The sequence below is a fragment of the Corythoichthys intestinalis genome, chromosome 21 (assembly GCF_030265065.1).
Source record: "Corythoichthys intestinalis isolate RoL2023-P3 chromosome 21, ASM3026506v1, whole genome shotgun sequence".
In the NCBI taxonomy this organism is placed as follows: Eukaryota; Metazoa; Chordata; class Actinopteri; order Syngnathiformes; family Syngnathidae; genus Corythoichthys; species Corythoichthys intestinalis.
This window is the reverse complement of record NC_080415.1, coordinates 28,059,460-28,076,989: the sequence shown is the minus strand read 5'-3', so window position 1 is coordinate 28,076,989 and position 17,530 is coordinate 28,059,460. Positions and strand designations below refer to the sequence as shown.

General features: G+C 42.0%; 1 protein-coding gene across 2 annotated transcripts; it reads right to left on the bottom strand.

The window, feature by feature from the left end:
- Window positions 1–206: 206 nt before the first annotated feature.
- dhx8 (DEAH (Asp-Glu-Ala-His) box polypeptide 8) lies at window positions 207–16,100 on the bottom strand. Of its 2 annotated transcripts, XR_009061817.1 has the most exons (23): window positions 15,910–16,100; window positions 15,717–15,802; window positions 15,577–15,649; window positions 13,549–13,634; window positions 12,486–12,928; window positions 12,259–12,403; window positions 11,976–12,182; window positions 11,209–11,296; window positions 11,035–11,132; window positions 9,611–9,758; window positions 9,227–9,408; window positions 8,949–9,143; window positions 8,686–8,871; window positions 6,719–6,929; window positions 6,466–6,647; window positions 6,243–6,383; window positions 6,018–6,173; window positions 5,818–5,955; window positions 5,612–5,740; window positions 5,335–5,531; window positions 5,050–5,229; window positions 2,725–3,740; window positions 207–292 (listed from the first exon to the last, which is right to left on the bottom strand). XR_009061817.1 is itself a non-coding variant. In XM_057827045.1 (22 exons), exons 1-22 carry the CDS (start codon window positions 16,016–16,018, stop codon window positions 3,521–3,523), a joined length of 3,600 nt encoding a protein of 1,199 aa, XP_057683028.1. In that variant the 5' UTR covers window positions 16,019–16,100; the 3' UTR covers window positions 1,713–3,520. The 2 variants fall into 2 exon arrangements, 1 of the variants encoding a protein (XP_057683028.1); XM_057827045.1 differs by lacking the exon at window positions 207–292 and having other exon boundaries at window positions 1,713–3,740.
- Window positions 16,101–17,530: the final 1,430 nt, after the last annotated feature.

The following is a 17,530-nucleotide window of genomic DNA, read 5'->3' as shown; positions in this document are numbered from 1 at the left end:
CGCGCATCATGGAGTTGCCGAAAGACACCACGTCCAGCTTGTTTCTGAGATTTAATGGTAAATTTTAGTGTTTAAAATATATCATTACAGGTAAGTCGATGTACGTGATGCTCAACATGTGCTCGCGGATTTCCTGCGGTCTTTTGAGAGAGCAACGCTGGATAACGTTTTCTAAGCACCATGGGTTGAAGAACTTGTCTATCCATGAGTTGAATATGGCAAGCGGGGCGAGATGGTCCCCCTCGGGTTGGAAGAACTTGGCTTTTCTCTGGTCGGCCTGGATCATCTTATCCTGCCAACGGTAGCCACTAAAATACAACTAACTACAGCAATGGTTCTCCAAAATAAACAGTGGTGGAATGTAATGACGTAAAAGTACTTTGTTACTGTACTTAAGTACATTTTTATGTATTTGTACATCACTTGAGTACAAATACGAAGTGGTGCTTTTTACTTTTACTTCACTAACTCCACTACTTTTTAAATTGTCGCCTGGGTTAATCATTACTTTTGTTTTTCTGTCATTGTGAACTGATAGTTTCGTTCAATCAATCAATACCTTTATCAAGCACTAGAGGCAGCAACACAAGTACAAGCAAGATTAGGCAGGTGAACAAGATATTGACCAATAAAACAAGCAGTGAGCGTAACGTGCCTTCAGATGAGTGCTGCATACACTTGTACAGTAGGTGGCAATAAGCACCTGATAGTTGCTTGCAATCTGACATTAGGATAAATCTGGGAGTTTTTTAACTCAGGTGACTTAAAGTTCCGCTCTGAAACCCCCAATTTGGCCAACTTTCAAAATTGTGCGATATGCTTGTGTGATACATCACTGGAAAGCTTACAATCTCAATTTACTGGGGGAAGAAAATTTTTGAACAGGAGGGCATTTAAAAAAAATTTTAAACAGCAAAACCCTAACTGGAGGTGAGAGCACGTGAGAGCAGAATTAAAGACGCCATGATTTTAACGAGATATTATTGCGTACTTACCTTGTTTCAATCCAAAAACTCCATGTAGCATGTATCATCGAGTGTCAAGACACAGGTGTGAATGGCCACAGTCAGATTTTGGGGGGATTTTATGGGTTAAACATGGTAATATAACAAGGGTCGCGATGCAGAAATCGCAGACATCAAGGAGTGGTCGAGATTTTCTTTTACATATTTTACCCTTTTCAACGTTTTTTTTTTCTCAATTTTTCTTTGTTTGGATCGATTATTTATTTATCTAACATATCGGAGAAAATGCGACAAAAAAATACAATTAAGCGATAGTTATGAGGTAGATATCCGTGCCTTTTTTACAGACGCCATTTTTTTCATTGTGTCGTAATTTGTTTAAAAGTTTAAAATATGCGAGTGAATATTTTTTTTTATAGTTTTTTTTTTCTAACGAAATATTAGACATCAATTAATGATTCTAAGCTAAAAATGACAGACATTTAGAATATTAAATATAATTACCTTCTTTTTATGGCTGCGTTGAAACAAAAGCGGTGGCGCGACGTCTGTAAACAGAGGTTTCCAGGGTAAAACAGACAAATCAAAAATAGTTCGGGGGCTTAATGCATAATGAATCTGCTATGGCAGAATATAGTGATATTGTTCTATCAAACAAGTTCTTTTGGCTTAAAATACAGCAGTTTATTTTACAGGGGGTGCAAGAGCAGAAACTGCTTTTTCAGCCTTGTCTGTGTTTTCCGCCATATTACATTTTTGCATCAGGAGATACTTTAGTACAATAACTTTTACTAAAGTACAGATACAGGAGGAAAAAAAAATACTTAAATAAAACGTGAGTACTTCATCCACCACAGGAAGTTAACTTACTAGCTACTACTGACAGCACTAGAGATCCAATCCATTTTCAAAATGATTGAACGACTACTGCTGTCAATGGCAGTTAAAGTATGGCTGTGTCCAATCTTTAATATGCACTATACTGTAATAGTTGTTCAAGACAATGGTCCGTAACGGACACGTTGTATACAATGGAACTGTACTTGATTAATGCTTTGTACTGGAGTCAAAAACACTCAATTCGGTCGTTTTCTTTTCCCGTTAGAGGAGGGGTGTCCAAACTTTTTTCTCTGAGGGCTGCTGTCAGAAAATCAAAGGATGCACTGGCCAACTTGCAATCCTTCAACTTTTGTTTGTGACACACGACAAAATATATTGTACAGCACTATTATGTATGCATATAAACAGCTGTTCAAATCTTTTGACTATAAACAATGAAAAAGGCTCACTGAAAAGCGCTACATAAATCCAATGCGTTATCGCTTTCACCAGTTTTTTTATCCTTCACCTTAAAATGCCTCTTTGTTGTACTTTTTTCCAACCTGTATTTTAAACATTTAATACATCTTTTTCCCTTTGCATTTACATGCCAAATTCAACTACACATTTAATAAATCTTTAAATTGATTATCAGCTTTTGGGAAATTGAGTGTAGATTAAGAATAGCGCACCCTAAATATCAAGCCATTTAGCTTGTGAGTATTAATTGATGCATTTTTCATTATTTCAAATGAATCATAAAGACCACTCTCCTTCACAAAGTGAAATTCTAGTTTCCTACCTTGGTTTCAACATGAACCTGAGCGAATGAGTTATGTTTAGGTGACCTGCGCCATCTAGTGTTGGAGCTTTCGAATTCAGCTTGCAAACAAGAAAATGCCAGCAAAACCTTCATATAGAAATTTACATTTGGACTCACCGAGATCCTTTCCACTTGTACCAACATGCCTTTCCAAATCTGTGAATACTTTTGATGCCAAAGATTAATGTCGCTGACGTTCTCGTGTTCAGCGTCGCCATTTTGCTTTGACATGTAAGCGAGTCTTGTTCTACGCTTTTGAAACTACGTAGGATGAGTTAGTGCACCTTCTGTCGGCCAGGTGCAAAAATGAATCGGACTTGGTTTATTCAAAACGACGTAAATTTGACCACGTAATTGATAGCCTTATTACATTAAGCACTATGAAGAAAATGCATATTGCAATTTGATACTATTTAGCAAAGATATGTAAGTTGAAGGGCATTTGTCTTAAGGAGTCAATTTAAGCATTTTTAATATAAATAACTGAAGTGTTATAGTCTCGCTTGTTTTTTTGCTTGAGCATCCTTATTAACATAGTATTTGTTATATTAAGGCTTCAACATTTTTAATAATTTTAAAGCGGTCACTACAACGCCAAAAACATTTTTTAAAAATTGTATTTAATGAAGTTGCAATAAGATGAGCAAGAACTGTATACCAACTTTCTATTCACAGATTTTTTTTTTTTTATATAACTTAAAAAAAATTGGGGGATTGCCTCCATGTTTTATACTAGTAGAAATAAATAGTCCGTTTCTTCGGCGACATTAGCGTAACTTCTTAGAATTAGTTATGTTGCAATTGTCAAAAACAAACCATGAAAGTAACATTTTAAGGAAATGTATATTTTTTGGGGATTTTTTACAAAGTCCAACTCTGAAGTCAGCAAATTGACTACACGTGCTAAAAGCCGTTAGCGTCTCCTGAAGGCTCTGGATATCCTCCACGCGTTGGGTTCCTCGTAGCGGTTGTACAAAGGCTCAAGTCGCTGCTGCTTCTTCTGCTTGCTGAGGCGTGTCGGGTCGGACACCTTGAAGAAGGCGGGCGCGAACTCTACCAGCCAGCGAGGGTCGATGGTGGTCACCTCACGCATGTACTCCTTGGTAGTGAGCACCAGCTCGTGGTAGACCACCCTTGAAGAAAAGGAGAGAGCGATAAGTCACAAAATCAAGTTAATCCACAGTTAGGAGTTCCAAAAAATCGCTTATTACATGCATCGCGATTCGACACGTGACGATTCGATTACGATTCATAAAGGTTCAAAAACGATGATTTTCCCTCATAGCTTTATGACAGCCGCTCGTAGCGGAACGAAATTCAATACACTTCTGTTGACCAGACACCGTTAACAGACGCACGGACATTATTGTTGTCCCGGTTAGAGGGAGAGAGATTTACTCCTTTTTAAAAGACTGGAAAATAAATTTGTGTATGAGACAGGTACGAACAGAAGCGTGACCCATGCGCAAGTTATTTTCTAGAGCCAGAGGGGAAGAGAGATCGTTGCTCCTTGTCTTTCAGATATCCAGCAGTCATTTTAAGGCATTTCAACTGAAAAATGTCCTGAGTGTGTTGCTAAGACCTGTGTGTGTGTATAAGATGTGAGTACACGAACCCTGTTGTATTGTTTAGCCTTTATTGTTGTTTTGAGATGTTAATAGTTAACGTCAAGCGCTAAGCTAATTAGCTTATTCGCTAAGGTGTATTTCATATGCAGAACGTGCAAAACCATGATTAAGTACAGCGGTAAAACTGCGAAATAGTACAGAAATCTGTTGTTGCAAGTGGTGTCTGGGAGCCGACAGGCGTTTGTGCGCGTGGGCAGGCAGGGAGAGAAGAAAGTGCACACGCTGTAATGAGTGTGTGTGCTCGGCAATGAACGCCATAAGTTAAAAGTGATCAAGAGCAGTTGTGATTTCCACCTGTCACTCCAAGAGTTACACAAGGGAGGTAACACTGTGAAAACAAAGTATTGGTTAAAAGAAGTCTTATTTCTAAAGACAATTTGTTTGTGTCCAGAAAATGTGGAATTCATTCCACCAGTGTAAATTTTATTTAATTGTTGAGATAAATGAGTACTCCCTTTAAAATGATTAATGTTTTTGCACTTTCTTGTAAAAAAAATTAATTAAAAAAAGCAGCTTAAGGGCAGCTTTTTGTTGTATGGGCATGTTCCCATCGTTCACGTTGAATCATAAGGATATTTTAAATAAATAACAGACATAAATTTGTTTGGCTACTTTATTAATCAGTTATGTACAACGCATCGATAATCGTGATAATTTTGATAATCACGATAACCGCGATAATCGTCAATACCGTGATCATCGTTCAAAAAACGAATCGTAGCACCCTGAATCGTAATCGAATCGAATCGTGGTGTGCTTAAGATGGCACAACCCGAACAGTTATTCAGTCAGTAAGGAAGTCCCCGGTTCTCACCATTCCGGTTGGCGGTTGAACAAAGCGCTGGATGGATGAATGTAGACCACCTGCTGGTCTATGAGGGTCCTGTAACCCTCTTGAGGGTCTTTCTTGGCTGCGTTTCTGAAGAAACCGCTGCAGATCGCTTTTTGGACCCTCACTGTGGCTTTGCCGCAAGACACCACGTCCAACTTGTGCCTGAAAGGCAGAAGGTTATGAAATGTCGAGATGATTAGATGCCTTAGGACTAGACATCTAATCCATTTTATTGATTGATACGAGTTTGGCGGCTCATCGTTGTACCGGTCCATGATGCCCAACATCTGCTTGCGGATGTCCTGCGCTCTCCTAAGCGAGCGAGCTTGAATGAAGTTCTCGTAGCACCATGGATTGGAGAACTTGTTGTTCTTCCATGAGTTGTAGACAGCCAGCAAGGTGAGATGGTCACCTTCAGGCTGATGGAATTTTGCCTTCTTCTGGTCTGCTAGGGCCTGCTTGTCCTGCGACATCAAGCAAAAAAAGGTTTATGAAAAACTCTAATAAGAATATCTCATTTCAAGAAGATTTGGTGGTGGCTCACTTTGGGTCTGTAGAAGACGTTCTGCACGGACAACATGGACACGATGGTGAGCATCTCTTCGCTGCAGCCCAAATGCACGGACATGATCAACATCTTGCACAACATGGGTTCCAAGGGGAATTCCGCCATCTGGATGGGAACGAAGGCAAACGTGAGGAATCGAAGAACATTGATAGAAATCCCAAAACGTCTGCGATGTTCCTCACCCTTCTTCCCAATCGTGTGAGCAGTCCCTCATCATCCAGCGCACCAAGAGTGTACAGCTGCTCCATGGCTGTTATCAGGGTCTCCATGGGAGGAGCGTCCATGAAGTCGAAGGACAACAGATCGTTGATACCCATGGCCTGATGGAGGGAGTGAAAACATGTTTAAACGCACACAACATCACCGTGACGTCATTGCATACCTTGAGCGAGAGCACCGTGCTAGCCAAGTTGGTTCTCTGGATCTCCGGCACGTTTGTGGTCAACATCTCGTCCCTGTATGCTCGCTCCGTGTAGAGGCGATAACATTTCCCCGGACCCGTTCTGCCGGCTCGGCCTGCCCGTTGCTTCGCTTGAGCCTGTTTCGACGCGCGTCTTCAGGAAACGTTCGACCGACAGAAAGCGGCAAAACGTCCGTTTGGATTTACCTGTGAAATGGGCGTCACAACCAGCTGGTCGATACCCGTTTTGGAGTTGTAGACTTTCTGTTTTACGAAGCCGGGGTCCACCACGTAGTAGATGCCGTCGATGGTTAGCGACGTTTCCGCGATGTTCGTAGCGATGACCACCTGACAAAGACAAAACACGTAAGACTGGACTATTTAAAGAAAAAAATCAATATGAGGATTAGCAATTACGACTTTTGTTGACCTTCCTGCTGCCTGGCGGCGCCGGGTCAAAAATCCTGGTCTGCATTTCACTAGGGAGTGCCGAATAAACCGGGAGTATAATGAGTTCTGGAACATCAGGCCCGAGTGATTTCATGCGCTCGTAAAGGATCTCGCAAGCCGTGTCGATCTCTTCTTGCCCGGTCAGAAACACCAAGATATCACCTGGAATGTGAGAACGTGATGAGCTAACGTTCCAAATCGGAAGGTGACAGAATCAATCGGGAGTTACGAACCAGGCGGCTCGGTCAAGTGGATCTGCATGACGGTGATGAGGCTGGCGTCCAAGTAATCCGTTTCGGGCTCTTTGGTGTAGAGAACCTCGACTGGGTACGTCCTCCCAGGGATTGTGAAAATGGGCGCTTCGTAGAAGTACTGCGAGAACTTCACAGCATCCAGCGTAGCTGACGTCACGATCAGCTTCATGTCCGTGCGCTTCTGCACCGTCTGCTCACAAAATAATCATCATGAGTAGGACGGCAGCTATTGATTATTATAGTAGTCGACTAATCTATTAACTAGTTAGTTCGGATAATTGAGTAATCGTATTGGGAACATTTAATGCGTTGTAGAATAAATTTTAGGCGATGTAAAACAAAGGCTAGCTAAGACTGCACTTTCAAAAGAGCACTAAATGTGAATACAAAAAAAAATTCCCGAGTTTCTACGAACCATGCAGAATTGCACTTTCATTTAAAAATAAATAAAAATACCTGAGCTTCGTCTCAAACGGTATTAAAAAAATAAATGACAATCGAAGTACAACAAAAGAACAATCGGCCAATTTGCACAGCAAAAGTCTGTTAGCTTAAATGCTATAAAATGCTTTCCCCCCCCCCAAAGCTCTAAACCAGGGGTCCCCAACCTTTTTTGCACCACGGACCGGTGTTATTTGGGTCTTTTTTTTCACGGACCGGTGTTCTGACAAATTTTGCAACCCATCAAAAATTGCAACAATGCGGTTCTGCGCATGCGCGTAACGTTAAACATAGCCGCAAATGCCGCGATTCCAAAGTAAACACTACAAACTTTCTTGAAAGAAAGGAATATTAACTTACGTTTGATCATGGAAGGACTTGCAGAAAAGTTCTCCTCAGATTCATCCTGCCATGTAAGCTTCACACAACAGCTGCACACCGCGCTCACCATTAACGACTTCGCCTTGTCGTTAAACATTAAGAAGCCCGCTTCACAAAGATACGATGTTGAAAATTGTAGCAAGGTTTTCAACGCTCTTGTCGCGATGTCAGGATATTCCAGAATGACTTTAATCCAGAACCTCGGTAGAGTTGTTGTCTCAAATGTACGTTTAATAAGGTCGCCGTCATTTGCGATCTCTCTGTTTATTCACAAACGGGTCACGAATCCACTCCTTCGCAGTTCGTGGGTCTTCGAGGTTGTAGGCTCGTCGGGTGCCCTTTTTGCCGTAAAAATATCCTTTTCGCCGTAACACTATTTCCAAAGACGTCTGTTTTCCTGTTATCTTCGCTAGTGTGGGGGCTAATTATTTCCAGGAACAAATGTGCTGCGCCGTGGCCTAGTAATACGCTATTATCGAGGACAAGCGCACATAGATATATTATATACACAAACAAGATGTACTACTAGCAGTCCAATCAATGGACTTCTATGACAACATTGTAATCTATCCCGTTGTATTATATCTAGAGTAGATTGGTGTGTTAAGCAGGGGTACAGGGTTAATTCGGCCAGAATGCGGTCGTTATTAAATTATTTTTTCTCTGCGGCCGGTACCGGTCCGCGGCCTGGCAGATGGGGACCCCTGCTCTAAACCAATCGTTCTAACACAACTATTCCCACAAAAACGGCTAAATATACCTATAAACTAAATTACGAATGCATAAAAAAAAAAAAAAAACATTAGCTCAAACAAAAACTTACCTTATGTTTGTCTTAACAGAGAGAAGCTGGATTCAGTCATGTTAAATGAGTTATGTCATATACAGTGGTGCCACTAGAGGCCAGTGTTTCAACCCAAATCAATAAAACTAATTGCAACCACTTTCAAAACAAACCATTACAATGCCACTAATTAAACGAATACTCCAAGCAGCAAAATTAGATTCAAAGCTCTTTTCTAATCGAATCACTAAAGTTAATCGATTAACCGTTGCAGCACTAATCATGATGAAAAAGATCGACGTTCTGCAAGTTTGAGGCGAAATAAGAGGTTAGGGTGAACCTTCTTAAGTAGGCCAAAGAGGACGTCGGTGTGGATGGTCCTCTCGTGGGCTTCGTCCAGCATGATAATGGCGTACTGTCCAAGCTCCGAGTCAATCAGACACTCCCTCAGCAACATGCCGTCAGTCATGTACTTGATCACCGTTTCGGGACTGGTGCAGTCCTCGAATCGAATGGTATAGCCCACCTACGAAAAGAATCATCCGCACGTTTTAATAAAAAGTAGAAGAGCGACTGAAAACAGCAACTGTGGTGGACGCGCACCTCCTGTCCGAGACAACAGCCGTACTCTTCAGAAACTCTTTTGGCGACAGACATGGCGGCCACACGACGAGGCTGCGTGCAACCGATTTTCCCCCGCGTGGTGTAGCCCGCTTCCGCCAGGTATTGCGTGATCTGCGTGGTCTTTCCCGATCCCGTCTCGCCGATTACAATCAGAATCTGGTTATCGTGGACGGCCTGTGACAAGAAGACGAGATCTCGGCAAAATGGTTTGAGACAGGGTGAGAGTTGAAGGTGCTTTAAAACAAAAAAATATTAACCTGTATGAGTTGCTCCTTCAGCTTATAGATAGGCAAACTCTCCCTCTGCTCCAGGATGGACAGCTGGGTCTTCTTTCCGTACGACGCCTTGTTGCCGCCGAACGCGTGCTTCTTCCATTCGGGGATGTCGTTGGGCATCATCCCGATGCCGCGCATGTTGGCCGCGATCTGCCTGCCGTCAGCTGAAGCGACAAGTGCTCAATTATATTAACAATTGAAAATATTTACTAGGAAATGTCCTTTTCTCAAAGTTGAAAGAAGTTTGGGCTGCTGAATCATGCTTCTGCCTTTTCATATACTGGAAAGCTCAGCTGGTGTCAGCAAATTTCCACCGGAGCGTCTTACAGGAAATGGCTCTCATATATGTAAGTCAACAGCACTTACCGTCAGGTAGCGGGTCAACCCAGTGTTTGTTGAGCCCCATGGGGATGGAGTCCATCTCGGCCTCACGTGCCGCCTGCTTCAGCTCCCGACGCTCTTTGGCCAGAGCGCTCTGCATCATGGCCGCCTGGGACAACGAGCCGTCTGGATTCTGAACAGATAATTAGACAAATTTCACTGTAAAATCAGATGGATTGATGGTCATACTTTATTTATCCTCCAATGTCAATTCATTTCAGTTACAATCAGCCGACGTACACATTAAGACAGCGACACATACATAGGTGGAAAAGGGAAAACAAGTGAGCAGATAAGGGAGAAAAAACAACTCCATCACTCTGACCCTTTTGGGGATCACAACATGGAAATAGGAAAAATCACCATCAACTTTCACTATCAGCATCCTAATCCTTAGATGGAAAAGGGAAAACAAGAGGGTGGGCAATGGGAAAAACAAGCTACTCCCACACTATGATCCTTTAAGGGAGCATTATGTGGAAATAGGAAAAGTTTTAATCAACTTTCACTATTGGCACCCTAATCCTTAGATGGAAAAGGGAAAACAAGAGGGTGGATAAGGGAAAAACAAGCTACTCCCACACTATAATCCTTAAGGCAGACATGTCCAAAGTCCGGCCCGGGGGACAAATGCGGCCCGTGGTCAAATTTCATCCGGCCCCCAGCCTCTGTCATAAAATCAATAACGTCTGGCCCGCACACAGACTTAATAAAGTGGTCAGCAGTACAGCTACCAGCATATGAAGTAGCTTAAACACTAAATTTACCCACTAAAAAGCAGCAGCACTCTAATCAACATTACCCCGTGTAACCCTTCCAATTTTCTAAAACGGCGACAAGCGACACTTCAAGGTTAGGTGGAAATTGGACTATTTCTTCACTAAAATACGCAACAACTGTGTGTCTCATTTGCAGAGACAGTCGCTGTTATTACCAAACAAGACACGCTGACATATACGACAGGATTACAGGGAAGATACGCAGTGAGAAATTGACGCAACTTAAAGCTAGTTTAATTTCACAGCAGCAGTATTTCGCAAGAGCCCGAGAGTCGAAAGAGAATGCTACAAAGGCTAGTTGCGAGATTGTTGAAATTATTAATTTAAAAAAATAATAATAATAAAGCAAATGTGACACACAGAATGGCTTGCTAAAATTTACTTAACTATATTAGGACATCAGCCAAGATCGGCCCCCCACATTTTTACCGCACCAAATCTGGCCCCCTTTGCAAAAAAGTTTGGACACCCCTGCCTTAAGGAGAGCATAATGTGGAAATAGGAAAAGTTGTCATCAGTTTTCACTATCAGCATCCTAATTCTTAGATGGAGATGGGAAAACGAGGGTGGATTGGGGAAAATCTTTCTTTGTAAAATTGCTTATAAGCACAAGTCGGCGATGTACAGCACCTTGACAATCTTGACAGGGCTCATGTCCATACTCTGTTTGGTGTGTCCTCTCAGGAACGGCGGTTCCTCTTCGACCAGCTCGATTTCCAAGTCTTCATCTGGGAGACAAAAGACCTCATAAGCACAACCTGTTTGATAGAAGGTTTCTGCGTGGAGAATGAGAATCTCGGTTACCTTCCTCGTCATCGACTTTGGGTAGGATTCCTGTCTCGTCGTCAAAATCTGGGAATTCTTCCTTGGATAAAACGTTGGCGGCGATCATCTGAGGGTATAGCATGTCTTAGTTATAGTCAGCAGCATTCATTTAGAATATTGTTGTAGTGCTGCAACGATTAATCGATTAACTCGAGTATTCGATTAGAAAAAAAGATTCGAATTAAATTTTGCTGCTTTGAGTATTCATTTAATTAAAGTCACCTTGTAATGGTTCACTTTGAAAGTGTTTGCATTTAGTTTTATTGATTTGAAAGGATACACGGCCCTCTAGTCTGCCTCATTTCACACGGCTGAATCCAGCTGCTCCATGTTAAGAACAACATAAACATAAGTTTTTGTTTAAGCTAATGCTTTTTTAATGCATTCGTAATTTAGTTTATCGGTATATTTAGCCTTTTTTTGTGGGAATGTTTCTGAACCATTTGTTAATAGCATTGTGTAAAAAATACATTTAAAAAGTTAGCGTTTTATAGCATTTTGCTATTAAGTTAGCCAATTCTTTTGTTGTACATGGTAAATGGTAAATGGTGTTATACTTATATAGCGCTTTTCCACCTTTTGTTTTTATTTTTTATATGGTTTGAGGCTCAGTTCAGGTATTTTAATTTTTCATGTTCCTTATCCGATTACTCGATTATTCGAACTAACTAGTTAATCGATTAATCGACTACAAAAATAATTGATAGCTGCAGCCCTATATTGTTGTAAGAAGAGCTTGAACCCACCTGCTTGATCTCCCATTTCTCTGGATCAGAAATCTTGGTGAGCCTTTTCCTCTCCAGCGTGTCATCCTGCTCCAGTTCCCGGGCCGGGCCCAGGTTGAGGTTGCTTGGCCCGTCGGGGTTCCTCATGTTCACTTCCTCGCTGCCGTCGGGTCCGACATTCCTCCTCCTGTTGGGGTTCAGGTCCTCGCCCGTCTCCTGATCCACATCCTGAAAACCGATGATGCACCGCGATAAAACCTGGCTCGGATAACGATAAGATTGAAGATGACGACAATGCGCTCACTTTCATGCTCAGACTGGTTTTGGAGCCAGTGAAAGACAGAACTTTGATCTTGACTCTTTGGCCTTTGCTGACCACATCGGCAACATTGGCTACCCGGCCCTCGCGTCGCAGCTCAGAAATGTGCACTAAACCTTCCCATCGTTTTCTACGAGAGTAGACCAGTAGTTAGTTGACAAGAGAAGAAAATTAATTTCATAACCATCATTGAAGAAAATGCACGTAAAAACCTGAGGCCCTCCAACTGGACAAAGCATCCAAACTGCATGATGCTGGTGACTTTTCCGTTGTATATGTCACCAACAGATGGCTCCTCCGGGGGCGGTCGATCCACATGTTTGTCCTTCCAATCCCGGTCTCGATCCCTACGAGGGCTCGGCGACCGATCACTCCAACGGGACGACCGCTCTCGCCTCCTGGAGCGGTCGCGGTCCCTGTGGCGGTCACGGTCTCTGGAGCGAGATCTGGACCTGGAGCGCGAGTGGCGGCGCCTCCTGCGGTCACCGTCCCTGTGCCTATGTCGGTCACGGCTTCTGCTCCGACTGCGGCGTCTGCTCTTGTCCGTGTGGCTCCGCTCGCTTTTGGAGTCGCTGCTGCTAACGCTGGGCATGAACATTTCCAGCTCCTTCATAGCGTCGGCTGCCACCTTTACATCCTCTTCATCCAGGAGTTTCTGAGGAAAACGCATATTCCCGATGCTATGGTTCGCATGTCACATCAAAATTTCGGTAACACTTTATAATAACTATCTGTTTACTAGTTAATAGATCATTAGTAAAGTGTTGATAAATGATTTATTGTTGATTTGTGAAGTATTTGTTAACAGTTTGTTAAGCATTTACAGGGTGTTCTTAACCTGAAACACAGTTTGTGTAGAAACGTTTCAAGTTTTTGTGTGTAACATTTGGCATTTCTATCTTTTCAGGTTAAGAAATGTCGTTCACTTCATAAGAAAAGGCATTTTGATAAGGCATTTTGCAGGCAGCGCTCATGTTGCACATTTATGAAAATCTGCCATAGAACCAACAAATATTTGTACTTTTCTTTGTATATTTAACCAATAAAACTTATGACCTTCAACATAAAGTGTATATAGTTTTATTAAGATCCATCAACTATCATGGGCATTTAGAATGGGGTCAACCATATTGGAACACACTCTAAATGCTTAACTGTTAACAAATACTTCACAAATCAGCAATAAATCATTTATCAACAGTTTACTAATGATCTATTAACTAGTAAAACGGATAGTTATTATAAAGTGTTACCAAAATTTCATCAAGGTCATACCGGTGGTGCTTCATTTGGTTTGCAGAGTGCGGGGAACAACTCCTTCAGCCGGTCCTTTTCTGACTTTGGCTTCTGAACTTCAGAGGCTGCAGAAATGGCATCAACATATTTGAATTTGTGAAATCAGGGGTCGACAATATAAATGGCCTGGTGGCCCGGACGTACTTTTAAAAACATCAGGGCGACCAGAATGCTTCAGTCTTCAGTAATCAGTATTTAAGTATCCAACCTCCCATTATAATACAAGACGACATGTTTCTGAAACCCCCAGTACCCGGCCAAGCACCGGGAAAAAAAAAGACCACTCCAGAAAGAGAAAGTCACCAGAGGAGTTGAGGGAAAGCGAAATCCAATATGATAAGAGAGAGAGCGTTTCAGCCCCAGTGGCGACTGCTGGAACTGGCTCGGCTCGGATGAGACAAAAAAATGAGGTTTACTGTGAGGTGTGCAGATCAATGCCCACATACGCAGACAAGTTAGAAAAACATTAACGAGGATGAAACCTCTGGTATGAACATAGCGTGACAATTCAGCCACGTGACTACAGAGAAAATATCATCATAACGACGGTCTTGCTTGAAAACCGTTAGCCATAATTGCCTTAAACCCCTTTCACACAGATATCCCAGTAAATTCCCGTGTAAGGTGACGCGGGATTTACTCGCGTCATTGCTTTCACTCATGCAGAGATATCCCGGGAATGACGCAGGTTGGACACTTTCACAGACTTGTCCCGTGTTGCCAACTCGGCGCTCTGTGTGTGTGCGGAGAGGGCTGCTAGCGCAATTTTATAACCCGGACATTACCTAATTTTTGGTTGACATCAGCTGTCAAATTGTCGGTCGTGTTGATCGTGTTTTGTAACAGAGCCGGTGGTGGGAGCGTTCCCGAAGTCGTACCCGCAGCCAATTCAAGCTCATCAAGACTATATTCAAGCCCAGGTGATTCAAGCGAAGGGTGCTGAAATACTAACTTCTTAGGCGCCATTCGACACCTTGTACGCTCAAATTTCATGCATTTCCTAGCTTGTTCGTCTGCAGCCCTTGTTTTGAAATCCTCTACGTTCTGCTGGTATTTGCATGTATTTGTTTTGTTGTCTTATCAGCGCTCTGCCTACAGCTTAGGTTAGTATTATTGATCCCAGTCACCCTACTGTTACAGACCTTTTTCCGCGATCACGTGTAATTTTGTTTGTATTCAATAAACCCTTGAACGGATCCCTCCCTTGTTTTCTGCTTTGAGGTGCAACCTTGTTTCCACAGTTGCGGACCTTAACATAGGCAACAAAATAAACCGCACATTTCCAAAGATGGACGATAGACTCTCTTCTACGGCACTAGGGATGCAACGATACAGTTAAGTCATGGTTCGGTACGATTTTCGATATGAGGGACACGATTTTTGATTTGATTGCGGATTTAAAAAAAACAAAAAAAACTATCGTACGTCCTTGCAAGGGGACTATCGCGCATGCGCACATCGCGATAGCGGTGTTTCAACTACATATCATTCAGGCTCAATTGACGGTGCACGACGCCCAATCCATTTAGACTGGGAACGTTCGTTCATTATAAACCAGAGCATTCACAGTCATTCTGTCCGATTTCCAGGGCATTTAAAGGTCACTTGCGGTTCTTTTTAGGGCATTCACAGGTCATTTCCTGTTTAGTTTGAGTCACTGCCTATTCATTTGGGTGATTGCCAGGTCACTTCCTGTTCTGTAACTCAAAAAAAAAAAAAAAAGGAAGTGACCCATAAAATACCCCAAAATCAACAGGAAGTAACTGAACATCAACAGGTAAATGACCTTAAATGGCACAAAATTACTTCATTGCCTGGCATTGGCTGCCACTGACGGCCATAGACGTTCAATCCGTTTGAAGTGGGAGGGATGGCAGCGCTGCCACCCTCCCAGTTCAAATGGATTGGACGTCTACTAGTTATGTACTCATTCCAATTCACAGCACAAGCTTGTTTTTCTGTTCATTAGTTGTTTGTAGAATATCCTAGAAGGGAAACTGTGCTCACCTTTTCTTGCGGCCGATTTAGACGGGGGTCTCATAGTCTGAATAAGTCTGAGCAAGTTACCAATGAGGGAGTCCTGAAATGACAACGACACCATAACGTCAACATCAACCTACGTGGAGTCTACAAATAGGCAAACTTACAGTGAATTCGGCTCCATTTTCAAGCAGGAGCGCTTTAAAACCGTCGAATGTGGGTTCTTTTTCCGCCAGACTGATAACGAATTCAGCTGAGGAATCAAATGAACAACATATTAAAACAAAATACAATACAAGCGAACATTAGCTGGTGCTAAGTTGTTAGCTCGATTGTTTTGATGTGAAGCTGTGATCGAACCTAAATCTTTGTCGCTGATTCCAAGATGGTTGTCAAGCTCCGTGCACACTTTGGACACTAAAGATAAAAATTCGAGCTGTGAAAGCTCGTCGACGTCAGCGTCCGCCATGCTTGCTCCGGTTTGTTTTTCTCGCTGGGTTAAGCAGAAGCTAACAACCCGTGCTGGCAAAGGAAGTTTCCGCTTCCGGTTTGGGCGGAAGTACGTCGAGCGCCATCTTGTGGATGTTTCGCCCACAAGATGGCGCCCTCACTGTTTACTGAGAAACAACTTTGAAGGAATAATACTGTTGTGAGTACAGTACATTTGGGTTGATCTACAGGGTAATGCATTCATTTTAAGAAATTAATATCTTTTTTTTCTTTTTTTTTTCAATTTTCTGAGTAAATTATTTTATGGTTAGTTTTCTATTCTTAACCATTTGCTTACGGTAATCGTTTTTGGTTGGGTTGAGCGAAAATGTATTACATTTATCATTAATTTATGTGTATTTTTGACAATTCGATTTAATTCATTGTTGTTTATTTTTCTAAATATTTTTTCATGTTTTTGGAATTTTTTTTCATTCTCTGGTTTTCTGAATAATTAAAAAAACAATACTAAATATAAATCTCTTAGAAAAAGTATTTTCTCCCATGTGAATGCAATACACTTGTACTACAAATCACTATAAATTTCAAGTATTTTTCTCACTTGGCAAAATATTATTCTCCAAACATGTGAAAAGGATTTTTGTTACTCACCCTCCCAAAATTGGAAAAATGTCCAAACACTCTGCCACATTGTTACATCACAGTCAGCCTAATTAACACATCAACCACCCCCACACAACTTTATCAGCTAACATGGCTACGTTAGTAGTAAAACATTAAACACTTGAAATGACATCCCTCCATTGTTCTGCCAGTGGAGGAAATGAGCCGTGCACTTGGGGAGGGGGAAATAATCCAACACAACAATCTAAGTCTTTCTGTGAGCAATGAATCGGGCCCGTTCAATCTTTAGCTCCTTGACGTGATCTCGCTTTGTATCTTCACGCAGCGAGAGAATGTCACAGCTTGCCGCTATGATGCACTGCTCTGCTTTGACAAGCGCATTTCTCTAAAACAGGGGTGTCAAATTCATCTTTGTCTCGGGCCGTATCATAGTCAGAATGTCCTTTGGAGGGACATTATATTTATACATAAATATTCGATTCATTGGCTGCTATTAAGCTCTACCAGTCAAAATGGATTGGACGTCCAGTGCCGTCAATGGCACTGAAACATGAGCATTCACAGCTAGTCCTCCCAGTTGAAATGACTTGGACGTCTAACGTTGTCAATGGCAGGCAATGAGTTTTAAAAAAACAAAACTTTAGAGTGTTATTTGGATCATAACCAGATTTATTTTCATTTCCTTATTTTTGGTATTAGTAAGTTTGATAATAACACCTCTTTGCTCTTGCGTTATCGTGAAATCTATTTTCTGATCTCCGTGACCTTTGACCTAATTACCCCACAATATTGTCACCTCTTCCGTTTCATATTACAGGTAGTCCCCGGGTTCCAACGCTGGCGACGTAACCCGAATTTCCACAGAAGTCGGAATTAACCCTTTAAGTACCCCAAAATAACTATTAAA